The sequence below is a fragment of the Chiloscyllium plagiosum genome, unplaced genomic scaffold, assembly GCF_037043375.1.
Source record: "Chiloscyllium plagiosum isolate Xiang-an unplaced genomic scaffold, Cpla_swu_hap1 HiC_scaffold_4, whole genome shotgun sequence".
In the NCBI taxonomy this organism is placed as follows: domain Eukaryota; kingdom Metazoa; phylum Chordata; class Chondrichthyes; order Orectolobiformes; family Hemiscylliidae; genus Chiloscyllium; species Chiloscyllium plagiosum.
In genome coordinates this window covers 116,755,502-116,777,434 of record NW_028270142.1, presented here as the reverse complement: position 1 = coordinate 116,777,434, position 21,933 = coordinate 116,755,502, and the positions used below count along the sequence as shown (strand labels likewise).

The 21,933-nt window shown below is 45.1% G+C and overlaps 1 protein-coding gene across 4 annotated transcripts in view; it reads right to left on the bottom strand.

The window, feature by feature from the left end:
• Positions 1 to 21,933, bottom strand: part of LOC122548918 (DNA topoisomerase 1-like) — a 144,449-nt gene that overhangs the window by 34,095 nt on the left and 88,421 nt on the right. The window contains exons 1-3 of one of the 4 annotated variants that reach the window (XM_043687897.2): positions 11,056 to 11,172; positions 9,369 to 9,484; positions 720 to 841 (exon numbers count right to left, since the gene is read on the bottom strand). In XM_043687897.2, the coding sequence (XP_043543832.1) occupies positions 720 to 841; positions 9,369 to 9,484; positions 11,056 to 11,063 (246 nt within the window). In that variant the 5' untranslated portion in view covers positions 11,064 to 11,172. Of the gene's footprint in view, positions 1 to 719; positions 842 to 9,368; positions 9,485 to 10,889; positions 10,909 to 10,932; positions 11,173 to 21,933 lie in introns of those variants that run through there. The other 3 variants (XM_043687895.2, XM_087986611.1, XM_087986612.1) reach the window with 3 other exon arrangements.

The window sequence follows — 21,933 nt, the reverse complement described above, 5'->3', positions numbered from 1 at the left end:
GAGGACTTGACCAATAAAAACCTTAAATTATTCATTTAAAACTCAGGTTATCTAAAATTGCCATCTGCAGAAGTGAATTCCAAATTTCTGCTATCCTTATCAATCATTTATTGTAGGAGGATGTATAGTGACTCAAGAAGGCCTATTACTGCACCTACTCAAGTTAACTACATATAGACAGTGAAAGCAGCTTACCAATCCTGTCCATAACCTAAGAATGAATGATTAAAAAAAAGTATAAGTACCATTCACATTGTGGTTTATGCTGGACCAGCTTAGATTCATTTCAGGGAGTGTAACAACATTTGCAGAAGTAACCATAGATACAAAGCAAGATGTGTAAAGTCTGCTCTCAATTTTCGTTAAGTTTATAAACCTCCAGTTTTAATTTGCCTGTTCATGAATGCAACAGATTTACAGGACTTTAAGTTTTAAATTTCACATGCACTTTTTTCCTAATGAATTACATTCTTGTTAAAACGTTGATATTCAAAGAAATTAATTGTCTCAAATCAAACATATGTAAATCACTTCAGTCATTTTCAGTTGGACCTTAAAACACAGAACTCAGTCTCTCTTAATTCTTCTAATCTACAGTCTTTTAAAGTCCAAGCTTTGCAACACTTAATTAATAATTTGTCAGATAGTCATGGCCTTTGATTCTGCTCTTCAATTTTAGATTTTACCCTTTTTATATTTCTCAATTGAGAGAGACATACCTTCTTCCAGTCATGAAAAAAATTTTGCCTGAAGACATCCTTTGTAGTGTACTCATGATCCAGCATCTTAGCATAGAAGGTAGCCACTTCTTCTGCTGCCAGGCTTAATTTCATAGGACTACCTACACAAACAAGCCATCAAATATAAAGAGGTAAAGAGAATCTAACAACAAACCAACAGTTACACAAGATTTGCAAATTTAAATGAAACGTTGGGCTGGCTTTGTACTTTCGTCAACTAAAAATGGAAAAGGAAAATAGTGGTTACTGTTTATAACTTTGCCAGTACAGCTGTACTACAAATTTAAGTTTTTATATAAAGAAAGTCCGTCAGCAGCTGTGGTGGCACTGAAAGGGTCATCAACTGGAAACGCCAATTCCTTTTCTCTCTCTCTAAATGCTGAGCATTTTAAATATTTTCTGTTTCTATCTCAGTTTTCTACCATCTACAATAGTCAATTTTTAAAGGTAACTTCTCTTTTCAAAAGTTGTCTTATCTCCATGTGCAATTTAAACTTCTTAACTATTGATTCAAAGGATAAGGGGCAGAAATATGAAGTTAGTTCGCTGAGCTTGAAGGTTTGTTTTCAGACTTTTCGTCACTATAATAGGTAACATTATCAGTGAGAGTCTCTGGTGAAGTGCTGGTGGTATGTCTTGGTTTCTTAAAGTGGGTGATGTCATTTCTGCTTCTTGTTTCGCAAGGGAAGGTAGATAGGATCTAAATCAATGTGTTTATTGATGGAGTTCTGGTTAGAATGCCATGTCTCTAAGAATTCTCATGCATGTCTTTGTTTCTCATGCATGTGCTAGGATGTGTGTGTGTTGTTCCGGTCAAAATGATATACTACTTTGTCTGTATGTATAGAAACTAGTGATAGTGGGTCATGTCTTTCGGTGGCCAGTTGGCATCCATGTATCCTGGTGGCAAATTTCCTGCTAGTTTGTCCGATGTAGTGTTTTTTTCTTAAACAGTTCTTGCATGGTATCTTGTAAATGACAGTTTTGCTGGTAGTATCTAATAGATTCTTTAGGTTCATTAGTTGCTGTTTGCAGGTTTTGTTATTGAATGTGAAGTGGGTGGTGAGGCACAGATCTACTAGTTTGAGGATGTATCTTTGCTGATGAAGTTGGTGCTGTCTAGAGTTCATGGTCTTGATTTTCCTGGTAGTGATACCAGTGTTTCTTTGGCAAGGTCAATTTAAATTGATGAGAAACACTGGCATCACTACTAACCATCGTGGTGGGGAATCCTCAGCTGATGAAGAAGGTGGATATTTTAGTGACTGCCTTGTAGAAGATATCATTAGAACAGATCCAACAGAAACAGAGGAACTGGGAGAATGGAAGACTCCCTACAGGAAGCAGGGTGGGAGAATGTACAGTCAAAATAACTGTGGGAGTCAGCAGGTTTGTGCTGGATATTGGTGGCCACTTTATCCTGAGAAATGGGAATGGATGCTGAGGAAAAGAAGTGAGGAGTCAAAGATGGACCAAGTGAAAGTGAGAGCAGGGTGGAAATTGGAAACAAGATTGATAAACTTTTCTAATTCTGAGATAACAAGATGTGAAAGGTTCTAGGCAAGTGATGACATAACTCTTTCTCCAGACATCAAAGTTAAAAATCGCACAACATCAGGTTATAGTCAAACAGGTTTATTTGTAAGCACTAGCTTGTGATGCGCTGCTTTATCAGGTGGCGATGAAGCAGAACCACAAGAGACAGAATTTATAGCAAAAGATTAGTGATTCTTGAACAAACCTAGATTGTTAAGTCTTTCATCTAACAATCCAGGTTTGTTCAATGTATCATTGTATCACTGTAATCTTTTGCTATAACTTGGCGTTGTGAAATTTTTAACTTTGTCCACCCCAGTCCAACACAGCTCCTCCAAATCCAGACATCAAAGATGTGGCCTTGACCACTTTCTGTGACAGAGAAAATTCCAAATGCTCACCACTCTCTGGCTGAAGGCATTTCTCCTCTCCAAGACAGAAAAAAAGTCCCTTCAGCTCTTCAAGTCTGTGCCAGTCAAAACAAGCACCTAGTTACTTTACTTGCACTTTCCAACACTTGCCTAGAACCTTTCACATCTTGTTATCTCAGTACCAAATGCCCTATGCATATTCTTAGACAACAAGACTGGTTTTGAACTCCCTAGTCAGAGTACATCCTTTCTGCATTTACCTTGTCTAGTCACATTAGAATTTTATTGGCTGCTTACAGCTCCATCTCATTCTTGTAAAGTTCAGTTAATATAGTCTGAACCAATCCAGTCTCTATTTATAAGTTAGCTCTGCTAGCCCAGGAATCAGACTGGTAAACCTTTCTCGCACTTCCTCCAGAGCCAGAAAATCCTTTCTCAAATAAAGAGACTAAAACTGCACATGATTCTCAAGGAGTCATTCACTAAGGCCCTATATATTGTATTTTCTACTCCTGTACTAACTTGCTTGCTTTGAAGGCTAGTATGCTATTTGCCTTCTTCACTGCCCACTGCAGCTGCATGCTTACTTTCAACTGACATAAGAGCACATCCAGTTTGATGCACATCCTGCTCTCCCAACCTCTCACCATCCAGATAGGAATCTGCCTTCCTGTCTTTGCTAAAGTGGATAACCTAATTTATTCATGTTATATTTCATCTATCACACATTTGCAAGCAACCAAATCACACTGAAGCTTCGCTGCATCCTTCCTGTCACACAAATGTGCATCATCTGCAAGCCTGGAGATATTACACTTAGTTACTCAATCTAAATTATTAAGACATAGTGAATAGCTTGGGTTCAAACACAGATTCCTGAAGCAGTCACTGTCTGTCACTGTGAAAAGTATCCATTTATTCCTACTCTTGGGTTTCTGTCATGGAATCATGGGAGTCCTACAGCACAGAGTCCATGCCATCCAAAATGTCCATCCACACTGACTCAATTTTCTTGCACTTGGCCCATATCTTTCTAAACCTTTCCTATTAATGTATTTGTCCAAACACCTTTTAAATGTTGTTAAATGAACACGCCTCAATGGGCTGGCAGCTAATTCCATTTATGTATTACCCGCTGTGAGAAAAGGTTGCCCCTCGGGTTACCTTCTATTCTTTCCCCTCTAACCTTAAACTGATGCCCTCTAGTCCTTCATTCCCCAATCCTGGGAAAAAGACTGAGTGCATTCACCCTATCCATGCCTCATGTTCTTACACAGTTGGGCAAGATCCCCCCCTCAGTCCCCTATGCTCAAAAGAAAAAAATCCTAGCTTGTTGAATTTCTGTCGATGACTCAGACTGTTGAGTCCTGGCAACATCCTTGTAAATTTCTTCTGCAGGTTTTCCAATGTAATAACATCCTTCCTATAACAATGTGACCAAAACAATGTAAGGGCATTTCTTATGAAGAAAGGTTGAAAGAGCTAGGGCTTTTCTTATTGGAGCGAAGGAGGAAGAGACGAGATTTGATAGATGTACAAGATGAGAAGCAAAGATAGAGTGGATACCCAGAGACTTTTCCCAGGGTGGAAATGGCTATCATGAAGGGGCATAATTTTAACATGACTGGAGGAAGGTTTTGGGAAGATGTCAGAGGTAGGCTCTTTACAGAGTGGTGGGTGCGTGGAATGCACTGCCAGCAGTGGTAGTAGAGTCAGAAACATTAGGGACATTTAAGAGACTCTTGGATAGGCACACTGATTATAGTAAAATGAAGGGTACATAAGGTTAGTTTGATCTTAGAGTAGGATAAAAAGGTTGGCACAACCTTGAGGGCTAAAGGGCCTGTACTGTACTGCTCTATGTTCTAAAACTGAACACAATACTCCAAGTGCAGCCTCACCAACATCCTGTACAACTGCAACAAAACTTCCAACTTCCATACTCAATGTCCTGACTGATGAAGGCCAGTGTGCCGAAAGCCTTCTTCACCACTCTGTCTACCTATGACTCCACTTTCAGAGAACCGTGTGCCTGAACTCTAAGGGCCCTCTGTTCCACTCCACTCCTTAAGGCCCTACCATTCACTATGAAACTCCTACATTGATTTGAATTTTCAAAATTCAAAACCTCACATTGCCAATCAGGTCTCTATCTGTGGCAGTTCACTACTCCAATCCCATGTGAATAATTTTACTTGCTAATGTTTTTAATATGGGACCTTGTTGAAAGCCTGAAAGTCCATGTAAACAATATCCACTGGCTGTCCATTATGAATTTTACTAATTAAATCTTCAAAACAATTCCATTTGTAAAGCATGATAGGTCTTTTGTAAATCAAACCTATGCTGAATGCCCAATTCGTCAGTTATTAAATCGGTTATGAGCTGCATTTCCCCACAAACAATACGAGGCTAATAAGTCTGTATAATTTCCTATTTTCACCCCACCTCCTTGTTAACGTAGTGTGGTTACATTACCTACCCTCCAACCCACAGAAACTGTTCTAGAGTCTATACAGTCTTGAAAGGTGAGCCTCCAATTCATTCATTGTTTGTAGGATTTGTGGCCTTATATCTCTCACACACACACACACACACACACACACACACACACACACACACACACACACACACACACACACACACACACACACACACACACACACACCCCCCTGGCATGTTCGCGATGTTAGGTGTCATCCCTTGTGAAAACAGAGTCAAAATATATATTTAATTGGTCTACCGTCTCTTTTCTCTATTATATCTTCCCTCATTTCTAACTGTAAGAGACCTGCATTTGTCCTACCTAGTTATTTTTCTCTTCACATATCTACAGAAGTTTTTAAAATCAGTTTGTATATTCCTTGTATTGTTACGCTCATCTCCTTCTTCCCCATCTTTTGCTGAAATCTAAACTGCTTCTGATTTTCAGGTTTGCTGCTTTTTTTTGCCTATTTGTACGCCCCTTTCTTAGATCTGATGCTATTCCTAATTTCTCTGTTAGTTATAGACAGGCCACATTTCCCATTTTAATAATTGAAACCTTTTGTAATCGCAAGTTACTATCTATTGTGCATCTTACCAGCTCTCTACAAATATTCATGTACTTTTACTTAAGAAAAAGATGACAGGATGTAACTCATTACTGGGCTCCAGGAACCTGAAGAAAAGAATCCCCCCCTATTTTAACATTTTAACCAACACATTCTATAGAGCCATAGAGATGTACAGTATGGAAACAGACCCTTCAGTCCAACTTGTCCATGCCGACCATATATCCTAATCTAGTCCCATTTACCACCATTTGGGCCATATCCCTCTTAAACCCTTCCTATTCAGATACCCATCCAGATGCCTTTTAAATGTGGTGTTTGAATGTCCACCACTTCCTTTGGCAGCTCATTCCATGCACACACAACCTTCTGCATGAAAGAGTTGCCCCTTCGGTCCCTTTAAATCTTACCCATCTCAGCCTAAACCTATGCCCTCTAGTTCTGGACTCCCACATCCCAGGGAAAAGACCTTATCTATTTATCCGATCCATACCCCTCATGATTTTATAAACCCCAAAAGGTTACTTGTCAGCTCTGAGATAGCTTAGATTAGTCTAGTCCCATTTGCCAGCATTTGGCCCACACCCCTCTAAAGCCTTCCTATTCATATACCCATCCAGATGCCTTTTAAATGCTGTAATCGTACCAGCCTCCACCACTTCCTCTGGTAGCGTGAAAAAGTTGCTCCTCTGGTCCCTTTTAAATCTTTCCCCTTTCATCTTAAACCTATGCCCACTAGTTTTGGACTCCCTCACCTGGGAAAAAAAATGACTTTGGCTATTTATCCTATTCATACCGCTCATGATGTTATAAACCTCGATAAAGGTCACCCATCATCCTCAGATGCTCCAGGGAAAATAGCACCAGTCTATTCAGTCTCTTCCTATAGCTCAAACCCTCCAACCCTGGCATTATCCTTGTAAATCTTTACTGAACCCTTCCAAGTTTCACAACATCCTTCCTAGAGCAGGGAGACCAGAAGTGAATGCATTATCCCAAAATGGCCTAACCAATGTCTTGTACAGCCGCAACATGACCTCCTAACTCTATACTCAATGCACTGATCAATAAAGACAAGCACACTAAACACTTCCTTCAGTAGTCAAAGATGTGTGTGGTACTGGAAAAGCACAGGTCAGGCAACATCCAAGGAGCAGGAGTTGATGTTTCTGGCATAAACCCTTAATCAGGGACTGATTGGTGGGGGAGAAGGGGCAGTCAACAATGGGTCGGAGAGATAAATGGGAGGGAGAAGGCAGCTTGTAAAGTGATAGGTAGATGAAGGTAGGGAATAATGGTGATAGGACTTTTACCCGAAACATCGATTTTTCTGCTCCTTGAATACTGCCTGACCAGCTGTGCTTTTCCAGCACCACTCTAATCTAAACCCATAATGGTGTTAGGTCGGAACAAACGGTGGAGTGGATCAGTGGGAAGGACGATTGACAGATAGAACGAGAGGCGGTGCAAAGTTGGAAGGTTGGATCTGGGATGAGGTGGCGGGAGGGGAGATAAGGAAACTGGGGATGTTGACACTAATGCTGTGTGGTTGGAGGGTCCCAATGCAGAAGATGAGGCATTCCTCCTCCAGACATCATGTGGCCTTGATTTAGTGATGGAGGAGAACCTAGACTTGCACATCCTTGGCAGAGTTGGAGAGTGGAAATGGGCAGTCGGAGGGTGGTGGGGTTGTTGGGTATGTGTGCCCCAGAGATGTTCCCTGAACCTTTCCACAAGTTGGCGTCCTGTCTCCTCAATGTAGAGGAGACCACATCAGGAGCAACAGACACAGTAAATGAGGTGTTTGAATGTGCAGGAATATCTCTGTCAGATGTGGAAGGATCTGTTGGGCCATTGTGAGGTGAGTGGGAGGTGTGGGCACAGATTTTACACCACTTGCTGGGGCAGGAAGATGCAAGGAGTACAGGGAGGGTTGGTGGGGCACGTGAACGTAACAAGGGAGTCGCAGAGGAAAAGGTCTCTGCAGAATGCTGATAGGGGTGGGGAGGGAAATTTATCTCTGGTGGTTGGGTCTGACTGTAGGTGGCAGAAATGGTGGAGGATGATGCATTGTATCCAAAGATTGGTGGGGTGGAAGGTGAGCACCGAGGGGAGTTCTATTCTTGTTGCAGTTGGAGAGGTGGGGTTCAAGGGTGGAGGTGCAGGAAGTGGAGGAGATACGCTGGAGGCTATTGCAGAAGGAGAGGTTTAGGAAGGGGAAGGTGTCCGAGATGGTCCAGGTGAACTTGAGGTCAGGGTGGAAGGTGTTTGTGAAGTTGGTAAACTGTTCAACCTCTTCATACAATTCATCAACATCAAGAACACCTTCCACCCTGACCTCAAGTTCATCTGGCCCATCTCAGATACGCACCTCCCCAACTCTATTTCTGACAATTGACTCAACACAGACATTCACTTCAAACCCACCAACTACCTGGACTACACCTTGTCCCAACACCACCTCCTGTAAAAATGCTATCCCTTACTTCCAATTCCCCTGTCTCCATTGCATTTGCTCTCAGGAGGAGTAATTCCACTCCAGAACATCCCAAATGGCTTCCTACTCCAATTTCCCCTCCCACATGACCAATGATGCCCTCTAACCACAAACCCCACCCCAGATCCGCACCTTCCACCTCACCAATCTCTCAGGATGCCAACTTGCGGAACAGTTAAGTGAACATCTCTGGGACACACGCACTCAACAATCCCATCGTCTTGTGGCTGACCACTTCAACTCTCCCTCCCATTCTACCAAGGACAAGCAAGTCCTGGTTCTCCTCCACTGCCCAATCCAAGCCACCTGATGCCTGGAGGAGGAATGCCTCATCTTCCACCTTGGGACCCTCCAACCACATGGTACCAATGTTGATTTCACTAGTTTCCTCATCTCCCCTACCCCTGCTTATCCCAGATCCAACCCTCCAACTCAGCACTGCCCTCTTGAACTGTCCTACCTGCCCATCTTCCACTCCAATCTATCACCACTACCTTCATTTACCTATCACCTTCCAAGCTACCTTTCCCCCACCCCATTAACATTTCACTCAGTCCCCCCCACCCCATGCAACCACCCCCAAATTCCTGAAGGGATTATACCCTAAACATAGACTCTCCTGCTCTCAGATGCTGCCTGACCTGCTGTGCTTTTCCAGCACCACACTCTTGACTCTGATCTCCAACATACAAGATGATCAGAGGATAAGATAGGGTGGACAGTGAGAGCTTTTTTCCACAGATGGTGATGGCTAGCACGAGGGGACATAGCTTTAAACTGAGGGGACAGATATAGGACAGATGTCAGAGGCAGGTTTTTTACTCAGTAGTAACATTTAAAGGACATTTAAATGGTCATTGGATAAATATATGAATGATAATGGAGAGTGTAGGGTAGATGGGCTTCAAATTGTTGTACTGACCTGAAGCAACAATCAGGTGAAATTATCGAGGGCTGAAGGGCCTGCATGGCACTGTAATGGTCTATCTGCAGTCCTCACTGCCTCCTGTCTACCTGCGCCTCCACTTAAGGAACTATGAACCTGCATTTAAGATCTCAGAAATCTTTGTGGCCATAAATAATATTTGACATGGGAGAAACTGTCTTTTTTGTTGATAATTTCCAGAAACTATTGGTACATTGTAAAAACGGTGTGAACATTGGTACTCACCATCGTAATAAAATTCAATACCATCAGGAAGTGGCTCATATTCAGGTGCAAACAGTGGACCGCTGTGTTCAAGAAACATCCATTTCACACCATCCTCATAGTGTTCTTCTTCCCACCTGATGGCATTGAAGGAAAGATAAAGTGCAGAAGAGAGCAAGATCAATATTTGGCAATGACTGATCCTTCCACACAAAAAAAACTATTACTATACATTTCATTCTTTAAATCAAAGGTATCTTTCAAAGATAGTTAGTATTAGATAAGCAAAGATAGTATTTTTTGTTAAATTTTAGTTAGCAAGGAGGTCACAGGAAACAACAATTTTATGCTTGTAAAATTATGACGTGATTACATGAGGATGATCAATAATTTGAACCATATAAAATGTTGGATCATATGTCGAACCCTTCCTCAGCCATTTTAGATTATCTCAAGCAATTCCTCTCCACACTGTCAACAACTCAAACACGTGAAGTGGATCATTTACAATCTTCAGTGAAAAGTGAGTCAACAGTTTGTGACTACCTTTCATCCTCTCATTACCCTCTTCCTCCCTTCCCTTCCCTCCATCCACCTATTCCCTCTGCAGATATATTCAACGTCAATTGAATTGAATGTGTTTTCACATTCCCTTCTGGAAGTATGTTCTATACAATAACTCTATCCTTAGAAAATATTTATGGATCTTTTGCCAATTATCTGAAATAGACTCTCTTTGCTAACTAATTCTTCCGTGGAAACACTTTCTATTTATGTATCCTTTCAAAAACCTCTATTTTAAGCTCTTGAATTCAGAGAAAATCACAACTGTTCCACTGCTCGAGGCCATTCAGCCCATCCAAATGACTATAACATTTCATGCTATTCTCCTACTTTCTTCTTATAATCTTATACATTCTTCTTTGAAATAACTGCCTAACACCCTTCTGAATATCTTGTGTAAACTTGCTTCCACCACACACCATTGGAGCGCAGGCTACAGCATAACTTTTGGCTCTGTGTAAAGGTTAGAATTAAAACTCTCAATCTCTATTTAAGAAGAAAAGACCATTCATCTCTAGTGTTTCCTCAATTAAACATCTTTATTTGCAAGCCTGGAATACAACCTTCAATCATCAGTGCTCTGACCAGTTTTCTGGAGAATCCAATGTCAGTGGTTTGATAACTGATTTTGTAGGAAGTGGAATTTTTTTAATAGTTCCACAATGCCATTATAGCTGTTTTTTGCTATTTGTAGCATTTTATTAAATCTCCAGTTTTTTTTTAAACCTTGCTTTCAAATAAGGGAACGTTGAACACTTCTTCTAAACATCTCTTTCCTATCCATTCTACACCTAATTCCAATCAACTAATCTCACATACGAGACGTATAAATCCAGTGATAACATCACATTACTTCAAAGATGAAGAAAGAGAGGATTTGAGTTATCCAAAATGAAAATAAACAAAATATTTTACACATGCAAATTAATAGTTCATCTTCCCTTGTGAAGGCACATTTCTCTTTTTATTAATTCCTACCTTATCAGCTTACTAAAAAAAAAAAATGAAGGTTGCAGCCTACCTCTTCCCTGCAAACCGTACTCTCTGAGCAATAGGAAATGTGCATCTTAGAGTCCTAACAATTAAATTGCTGTGCTTAACGTTTAAATTGCTAAAGACTATTTTTGTCACAGTAGCCACACACCTGAACATAACAAAACATGTTAGAGATCACTTTGCTTAAAAATATGTGACACTGAAACACTCCTACAAGGAGGACTTGCTCCACTCATTATTACTTCATTTGAACTTTGAACCTGACAACACTTCCTGTGGTGCTGCTACATTCCCCTTCCCACAGACAACAAATTTCTGTACATGGAAAATGATTCCTATCAGCATAATCCTTACTTAGATTGAATAAGATTTTCAATTTTTAATTTGTTAAGGCAGACAAAGGGAAAAGAAAATAAATATAACAAAAACAATTCTCATCTATGACTGTGTCAAAGTAGGAAAAATACTTTTCAATTCAATGACAATTAAGTTAATTGAGCATTTTTATTCCATTAAAAATTAGCTCAGTTTCTTACCTAAAAATTAACTTGACAGAACGCAAGGTGAAAATGATAAATTTATTTTTTTTGAAGAACTGATATAAAATCTGAATAAGGTAAAAACAATGACTGCAGATGCTGGAAACCAGATTCTGGATTAGTGGTGCTGGAAGAGCACAGCAGTTCAGGCAACATCCTAGGAGCAGTGAAATCGATGTTTCGGGCAAAAGCCCTTCATCAGGAATAAAGGCAGAGAGCCTGAAGCGTGGAGAGATACGCTAGAGGAGGGTGGGGGTGGGGAGAAAGTAGCGTAGAGTACAATGGGTGAGTGGGGGAGGGGATGAAGGTGATAGGTCAGGGAGGAGAGGGTGGAGTGGATAGGTGGAAAAGGAGATAGGCAGGTAGGACAAGTCCAGACAAGTCATAGGGACAGTGCTGAGCTGGAAGTTTGGAACTAGGGGTGAGGTGGGGAAGGGAAAATGAGGAAACTGTTGAAGTCCACATTGATGCCCTGGGGTTGAAGTGTTCCGAGGCGGAAGATGAGGCGTTCTTCCTCCAGGCGTCTGGTGGTGAGGGAGCGGCGGTGAAGGAGACCCAGGACCTCCATGTCCTCGGCAGAGTGGGAGGGGGAGTTGAAATGTCGGGCCACAGGGCGGTGTGGTTGATTGGTGCGGGTGTCCCGGAGATGTTCCCTAAAGCGTTCCGCTAGGAGGCGCCCAATCTCCCCAATGTAGAGGAGACCGCATCGGGAGCAACGGATACAATAAATGATATTAGTGGTTATGCAGGTAAAACTTTGATGGATGTGGAAGGCTCCTTTAGGGCCTTGGATAGAGGTGAGGGAGGATGTGTGGGCGCAGGTTTTACAGTTCTTGCGGTGGCAGGGGAAAGTGGCAGGATGGGAGGGTGGGTTGTAGGGGGGTGTGGGGGCGTGGACCTGACCAGGTAGTCACGGAGGGAACGGTCTTTGCGGAAGGCGGAAAGGGGTGGGGGAAGGGCATGTGCCCGAAACGTCGAATCTTCTGTTCCCTAGATGCTGCCTGACCTGCTGTGCTGTTCCAGCAATAAAGTTTCAGCTTTGATCTCCAGCGTCTGCAGACCTCACTTTCTCCTCCAGGGAAATATAGCCCTGGTGGTGGGGTCTTTTTGGAGGTGGCGGAAATGTCGGCGGATGATTTGATTTTGCGAAGGTTGATAGGGTGGAAGGTGAGCACCAGGGGCGTTCTGTCCTTGTTATGGTTGGAGGGGTGGGGTCTGAGGGCGGAGGTGCGGGATGTGGACGAGATGCGTTGGAGGGCATTTTTAACCACGTGGGAATGGAAATTGCGGTCTCTAAAGAAGGAGGCCATCTGGTGTGTTCTGTGGTGGAACTAGTCCTCCTAGGAGCAGATACGGCGGAAGCGGAGGAATTGGTATTACGGGATGGCATTTTTCCAAGAGGTAGGGTGGGAAGAGGTGTAATCCAGGTAGCTGTGGGAGTCGGTGGGTTTGTAAAAAATGTCAGTGTCAAGTCAGTCGTCATTAATGGAGATAGATTAGATTAGATTACTTACATTAGATTAGATTAGATTACTTACAGTGTGGAAACAGGCCCTTCGGCCCAACAAGTCCACACCGACCCGCCGAAGCGTAACCCACCCATACCCCTACATTTACCCCTTTACCTAACACTACGGGCAATTTAGCATGGCCAATTCACCCGACTTGCACATCTTTGGACTGTGGGAGGAAACCGGAGCCCCCGGAGGAAACCCACGCAGACACGGGGAGAACGTGCAAACTCCACAGTCAGTCGCCTGAGTCGGGAATTGAACCCGGGTCTCTGGCGCTGCGAGGCAGCAGTGCTAACCACTGTGCCACCGTGCCGCCCATAGAGGGGTCCAGGAAGGGGAGGGAGGTGTCAGAGATGGTCCAGGTAAATTTAAGGTCAGGGTGCCCCACCCCACCCTCCTCTAGCTTCTCTCCACGCTTCAGGCTCTCTGTCTTTATTCCTGATGAAGGGCTTTTCCCCGAAACGTCAATTTCGCTGCTCCTTGGATGCTGCCTGAACTGCTGTGCTCTTCCAGCACCACTAATCCAGAATCTGGTTTTCAGCATCTGCAGTCATTGTTTTTACCTAGTTGACTTTAACCCTACTGCGAACTCTCTTGCAAGGATGCCTGCCTTGAAGAAGTTTTCCTCCTCTCTCTACAAGAATCTCAGGGAGTCCCTCTCCCACTGCAACTCCCAGGTCATTTCCTCTGCCCTGAAGCTCTTCAACTATGTCCTGAAACAAACTCGCTACCACAGCCGCATTTGCTTCCTCAGCGCCTGCCTCCGTAACCAACTCATCTCACACGGACTCCGGACCACCTTTAAACCAGCAGAGTTCGGAACCGAACAGGACAAACAGTACAGACTACAGATTCAAAAACACCAGCAACGGTTCTCCTTCAAGATTCTCCGATCCCTGCTTGCAGCAATGCGCCGGCACTTAACCTCTCTACAGCTGAGGGCCACACTCTCTCAGAATTGCAAAGGACCCACTCTGTACTACATCCTCAGGAGAATTCATACTCTCAAAAAAACAGTATTTCAATTCTATCTCAAACATCAAAAACTGTAAGTACAACAAACTTTTATCTACCCACCTCCATAACCAGCGCTCCTCAAACCCTCCAGAAGATTCCCCTGGCCTCGGAAACTACACAGACGCCATTAGCCATGCGGTTGATGCAGCTGCCACCCTCACGCTGATTCATGATGTCACTTCCTCCCCCATCATGGCCACTCCCACGACCACGTCCACTCCTCAATTCCTCATGCGTCACACGTAACATCACTTCCGCCCCTCACATCATTGCTGATGCCACACGCTCTGACTTCCGCCACCCCTACTGCCGTGGTCACCACCACTTCCGCCCCCATCAGTGCCACGCACCTGCATTCTGCTGACACGCCCTCCACAGTCACTATCTCCACCCCGCAGAACCCTGAGGGGAACACTACCCCTACTCATGACTCCACCCCCATTCCCCCCACCACCACACCCACTCCAGTTACAGGTTCCGCCCCACTCCCAGCTCCACACCCACACCAGATCCCAGCTCCCAGCCCTGCCGAGTTTTCACTATCCCTCCAGACCTTCCCCTCACTGCGGATGAACGATCAGTCCTCAGCAAAGGACTCACCTTCATCCCCCTCCGTCAACGCATCAATGAATTTAATACACGCTGGGAGGTCGAACAATTCTTCCGTCGCCTCCGAGCTTAATTTCACAATCAGGATTCCTGCCCACCTTCCGAGGACCCTTTTGCCCACCTCCAACACACTGCATCCACCTGGACACCCTGCGCTGGGACATTAACCGCCTCAACCTTTCTACCCCCCTCCCCCACTCCAACCTTACACCCTCAACGTGCAACCCTCCAACTCCTACCTCACCATCAAGCCAGCGAATAAAGGGGGCGCAGTGGTAGTCTGGCGTACTGACCTCTACACCGCTGAAGCCAAACGTCAACTTGAGGACACCTCTTCCTACTGTCCCCTCAACCATGACCCCACTCCCCATCACCAAACCATCATCTCCCAGACCATACAGAACCTCATCACCTCAGGAGATCTCCCACCCACAGCTTCCAACCTCATAGTCCGGGAACGCCGCACTGCCCGGTTCTACCTCCTTCCCAAGATCCACAAGCCTGACCACCCTGGCCGACCCATTGTCTCAGCATGCTCCTGCCCCACTAAACTCTCTCTCCACCTACCTCGACACTGTCCTATCCCCTAGTTCAGGAACTCCCCACATACGTTCGAGACACCACCCACGCCCTCCACCTCCTCCAAGACTTCCGTTTCCCCGGCCCCCAACGCCTCATCTTCACCATGGAAATCCAATCCCTCTACACCTCCATCCGCCATGACCAGGGCCTCCAAGCCCTCCATTTTTTTCCTCTCCAGACGTCCCCAACAGTACCCTTCCACCGACACTCATTCGTTTGGCCGAACTGGTCCTCACCGTTAACAATTTCTCCTTCAAATCCTCCCACTTCTTCCAGACCAAAGGGGTAGCCATGGGCACATGTATGGGCCCCAGCTATGCCTGTCTCTTTGTTGGCTATGTAGAACAGTTGATCCTCCGTAATTACACCGGCACCACTACCCACCTCTTCCTCCGCTACATTGATGACGGCACTGGCGCCACCTCGTGCTCCCGCGAGGAGGTTGAGCAATTCATCAACTTCACCAACACATTCCACCCTGACCGTAAATTTACCTGGACCATCTCTGACACCTCCCTCCCCTTCCTGGACCTCTCCATCTCCATTAATGACGACCGACTTGACACTGACATTTTTTACAAACCCACCGACTCCCACAGCTACCTGGATTACACCTCTTCCCACCCTACATCTTGCAAAAATGCCTTCCTGTATTCCCAATTCCTCCGCCTCCGCCGTATCTGCTCCCAGGAGGACCAGTTCCACCACAGAACACACCAGATGGCCTCCTTCTTTCGAGACTGCAATTTCCCTTCCCACGTGGTTAAAGATGCCCTCCAACGCATCTCGTCCACATCCCACACCTCCGCCCTCAGACCCCACCCCTCCAACCATAACAAGGACAGAACGGCCCTAGTGCTCACCTTCCACCCTACCAACCTCCGCATAAACCAAATCATCCGCCGACATTTTCGCCACCTCCAAAAAGACCCCACCACCAGGGCTATATTTCCCTCCCCACCCCTTTCCGCCTTCCGCAAAGACCGTTCCCTCCGTGACTACCTGGTCAGGTCCACACCCCCCTACAACCCATCCTGGCACCTTCCCCTGCCACCGCAAGAACTGTAAAACCTGCGCCCACACCTCCTCCCTCACCTCTATCCAAGGCCCTAAAGGAGCCTTCCACATCCAAAGTTTTACCTGCACATCCAGTAATATCATTTATTGTATCCGTTGCTTCCGATGCGGTCTCCTCTACATTGGGGAGACTGGGCGACTCCTAGCAGACCGCTTTAGGGAACATCTCTGGGACACCCGCACCAATCAACCACACCGCCTCGTGGCCCAATATTTCAACTCCCCCTTCCACTCTGCCGATGACATGGAGGTCCTGGGCCTCCTTCACCGCCGCTCCCTCACCACCAGACGCCTGGAGGAAGAACGCCTCATCTTCCGCCTCGGAACACTTCAACCCCAGGGCATCAATGTGGACTTCCTCATTTCCCCTTCCCCCACCTCACCCTAGTGCCCAAATTCCAGCTCAGCACTGTCCCTATGACTTGTCTGGACTTGTCCTACCTGCCGATCTCCTTTTCCACCTATCCACTCCACCCTCTCCTCCCTGACCTATTACCTTCACCCCCTCCCCCACTCACCCATTGTACTCTATGCTACTTTCTGCCCACCCCCACCCTCCCCTAGCTTATCTCTCCACGCTTCAGGCTCTCTGCCTTTATTCCTGATGAAGGGCTTTTGCCCGAAACATCGATTTCACTGCTCCTTGGATGCTGCCTGAACTGCTGTGCTCTTCCAGCACCACTAATCCAGAATATAATCTGAATAACTTGATTAATATTTCAAATACTAATGTGGAACAGGGTAAAATCATGAGTGGCATACACAGGGTGTACAGACAAGGTTTTATTCCACTCCCCCCCCATCCCGAGTTGGGGGGTGTCCAAAACTAGAGGGCATAGATTTAGGGTGAGATTTAAAAGGAACCTAAGGGACAATTTTTTTCACGCAGAGGGTGGTACCTGTATAGAATGAGCTGCCAGAGGAAGTGGTAGAGGCTGGTATACTTACAACATTCAAAAGACATTTGGGAATGTATACGAATAGGAAGGCTTTAGAAAGATATGGGCCAAGTGCTGACAAGTGGGATGAGACTAATTTTGGATATCTCATTGGCATGGATGAGTTGGACCAAAGGGTCTGTTTCCATGCTATACATCACTATGACTCTATGACAATGTTAAACTTGAATCAATGATACCATTTTCAAACTAGAAACCATCTGATGAAATTTTGCAACATTGGAAGTATCTGTTTTGATAAGTTCTTACACCAAACCCTGACTGCCCCACAGGTGGATACAAGAAATCCCACAGCTGAATTGAAAACGAGCAGAGATTTTTTTCCAATGCCCAGCACAATATTCATCCTGTAATATACAAATCTAAACTAATAAACCCCTCAACATTTGTTTAACCTACCTGTGGAATACTGTTGCATGCAAATTAGCTTGCTTTGCTTGGGTTTAAAACAGTAAGTGGCTAGAAAGTACTTTTGATCACCTTGACATCATAAAGGTAGTAAGACCCTCTTTAAAAGTAAAGGGTAAAAAGTTGTATGGGTGGCAGTATGCCCACGGCAGGGACTGTCATGATTGCCAGGAGAAAATCAGAACCAAGGCCCACGTTAGTCATGGGTTTTCAGAATACACAGTACAGAAGAGGCCCTTTGGCCCATCAGTTACGTGCTGTTAAAATACACTAAATCAAAACTAGTTCCACTTTCCAGCACATGTCTGTAGTCTTGAATGTTATGACTTAAAATGCTCATCCAAGTACTTTTTATAGGCTTGAGGCTAGCTACCTCAACTACCCTCCCAGGCAGACTACTATCACCTTCTGAGGTAAGAACTTTAAAATATATTTTAAAGTTGCTCTAAACTTCTGCCTTTCAACTTAAGTGCCCCCTTGTTATTGACTTTCAACAAACGAAAACTGCTGCTTTCTATCCACCCTGATTACGACCTTCATCATCTTATATATCTTTATCAGATATCTCCAATCAACCTTCCGGTCTCATAAAACAACTAAAGTTTATCCATCCAATCTTCATAACTGAGATGCTCCATCCCGGGTAATATCCTGGTGAATCTCCTCTGCATCCTCTCCAGTGAAATCACATGTTTTCTACAGGTGGTGGTCAGAACTGTACGTAGTATTTCAGCTGTGTCCGAACCAAAGTCCTGAACATCTCCAACACAAGTTCCTTCTTTTATACTCCGTGCCACAACTGATAAAGGAAAATGTCCCATACTCCTTCTTATCTACCCTACTAACCTGTCCCTATCACTCTCAGGTATTTGTGGAAAAGCATCCCAAGATCTCTCTGTTCGCATTGCGGCTGTACAGGACATTGGTTCGGGCACTTTTGGAATATTGCATGCAATTCCAGTCTTCCTCCAAACGGAAGGATGTTGTGAAACTTGAAAGGGTTCAGCAAAGCTTTACAAGGCTGTTACTACAGTTGGAGGATTTGAACTATAGAGAGAGAGGTTGAATAGACTAGGGCTGTTTTCCCTGCAGCATTGGAGCTGAGGGGTGTCTTTATAGAGATTTATAAAATCATGAGGGGCATGGATAGGATAAATAGACAAGGTCTCTTCCATGGGGTAGAGGAGTCCAGAACTAGAGGGCATAGGTTTAGGGTGAAAGGTTTCTTTTCTATCTTTCCCCTAAGGGCAACTTTTTCCAAACAGAAAGTGGTGCATGTGTGGAATGGGCTGCCAGAGGAAGGGATGGAGGCTAGTACAATTGCATCTGGATGGGTGTATGAATTGGAAGGGTTTGGAGGGATGTGGGCCAGGTGCTGGCAGGTGGGACTAGATTGGGTTGGGATATCTGGTCGTCCTGGATACGTTAGACCAAAGGGTCTAACATGGGCGAGACTCACGGATGGTTTGTTGCCTCCCGGGTGCTAGGGTCAGAGACGTCTCAGACCGTGTCTTCAGAATCCTTAAGGGGGAGGGTGTGCAGCCAGAAGTCGTTGTGCACATTGGCACCAACGACATAGGTAGGAAGAGGGGTGGGGAGGTCATTCAAGAGCTCAAGGAGTTAGGCTGGAAGCTAAAAGCTAGGACAGACAGAGTCGTCATCTCTGGGTTGTTGCCGGTGCCACGTGACAGTGAGGCAAAGAATAGGGAGAGAGTGCAGTTGAACACGTGGCTGCAAGGCTGGTGTAGGAGGGAGGGCTTCAGATATTTGGACAATTGGACTGCATTCTGGGGAAGGTGGGACCTGTACAAACAGGACGGGTTGCACCTGAACCAGAAGGGCACCAATATCCTGGGGGGTAGGTTTGCTAGCACTCTTCGGGGGGGTTTAAACTAATTTGGCAGGGGGATGGGATCCGGACTTGTAGTCCAGCAAGTAGGTTAGCTGTTTGTCAGGATGCCCAAGACTGTAGGGGGGCTGTGGAGAAGGTAGCACTGACAGGGACTACTAGCGGACACAGAGATGGACTCAAGTGCGTATACATCAACGCAAGGAGTATCAGAAATAAGGTGGGTGAACTTAAGGCGTGGATCGGTACCTGGGACTACGATGTTGTGGCCATCACGGAAACGTGGATAGAAGAGGGACAGGAATGGTTGTTGGAGGTTCCTGGTTACAGGTGTTTCAGTAAGATTAGGGAGGGTGGGAAAAAAGGAGGGGGGGTGGCATTGCTAATTAGAAATGGTATAACGGCTGCAGAAAGGAAGTTTGAGGGGGATCTGCCTCTGGAGGTAGTATGGGCTGAAGTCAGAAATAGGAAAGGTGCAGTCACCTTGTTGGGTGTTTACTATAGGCCCCCCAATAGCAGCAGAGATGTGGAGAAACAGATTGGGAAACAGATTTTGGAAAGGTGCAGAAGCCACAGGGTCGTAGTCATGGGCGACTTCAACTTCCCAAATATTGATTGGAAGCTCTTTAGATCAAGTAGATTGGATGGGGTGGTGTTTGTGCAGTGTGTCCAGGAAGCTTTTCTAACGCAGTATGTAGATTGTCCAACCAGAGGGGAGGCCATATTGGATTTGGTACTCGGTAATGAACCGGGACAAGTGGTGGGCTTGTTAGTGGGTGAACATTTTGGTGATGGTGACCACAATTCTGTGACTTTCACCTTGGTTATGGAGAGAGATAGGTGCGCACAACAAGGTAGATTTTATAATTGGGGGAAGGGAAATTACGATGCTGTAAGGCAGGATTTGAGGAGCATACGTTGGGAGCATAGGCTGTCAGGGAAGGATGTGGTGGAAATGTGGAACTTTTTCAAAGAGCAGATACGACGTGTCCATGATATGTATGTACCTATCAGGCAGGAAAGAAATGGTCGTGTGAGGGAGCCTTGGTTGACGAGAGAGGTTGAATGTCTGGTAAAGAGGAAGAAGGAGGCTTACATAAGGTTGAGGAAACAGGATTCAGACAGAGCAGTGGAGGGATACAGGATAGCCAGAAGGGACCTGAAGAAAGGGATTAGGAGAGCTAAGAGAGGGCATGAAAAATCGTTGGCGGATAGGATCAAGGATAACCCCAAGGCATTTTATGCGTATGTGAGAAACCAGAGAATGACGAGAACGAGGGTAGGTCCGATCAAGGACAGTAGTGGGAGACTGTGTATTGAGTCGGAAGAGATAGGAGAGGTCTTGAACAAGTACTTCTCTTCAGTATTTACGAACGAGAGGGACCGTATTGTAGAAGAGGAGAGTGTGAAATGGACTGGTAAGCTAGAAGAGATACCTGTTAGAAAGGAAGATGTGTTGGACATTTTGAACAACTTGAGGATAGACAAGTCCCCCGGGCCTGACGGGATATATCCTAGGATTATGTGGGAAGCAAGAGAGGAAATTGCAGTACCGTTGGCAATGATCTTCTCGTCTTCACTGGCAAAGGGGGTGGTACCAGGGGACTGGAGAGTAGCGAATGTTGTGCCCCTGTTCAAAAAAGGGAATAGGGATAACCCCGGGAATTACAGGCCTGTTAGTCTTACTTCTGTGGTAGGCAAAGTAATGGAAAGGGTACTGAGGGATAGGATTTATGAGTATCTGGAAAGACACTGCTTGATTAGGGACAGCCAGCACGGATTTGTGAAGGGTAGGTCTTGCCTTACAAGTCTTATTGAATTCTTCGAGGAGGTGACCAAGCATGTGGATGAGGGAAGAGCAGTGGATGTAGTGTACATGGATTTTAGTAAGGCATTTGATAAGGTTCCCCATGGTAGGCTTATGCGGAAAGTCAGGAGGCATGGGATAGAGGGAAATTTGGCCAATTGGATAGAAAACTGGCTAACCGGTCGAAGGCAGAGAGTGGTGGTAGATGGTAAATACTCAGCCTGGAGCCCAGTTACAAGTGGAGTTCCGCAGGGATCAGTTCTGGGTCCTCTGCTGTTTGTAATTTTTATTAATGACTTAGATGAGGGAGTCGAAGGGTGGGTCAGTAAATTTGCAGATGATACGAAGATAGGTGGAGTTGTGGACAGTGAGGAGGGCTGTTGTCGGCTGCAGAGGGACTTAGATATGATGCAGAGCTGGGCTGAGGAGTGGCAGATGGAGTTCAACCCTGCCAAGTGTGAGGTTGTCCATTTTGGAAGAACAAATAAGAATGCGGAATACAGGGTTAATGGTAGGGTTCTTAGTCAGGTGGAGGAACAGAGGGATCTTGGGGTCTATGTACATAGATCTTTGAAGGTTGCCACTCAGGTGGATAGAGTTTGTAAGAAGGCCTATGGAGTATTATCGTTCATTAGCAGAGGGATTGAATTCAAGAGTCGTGAAGT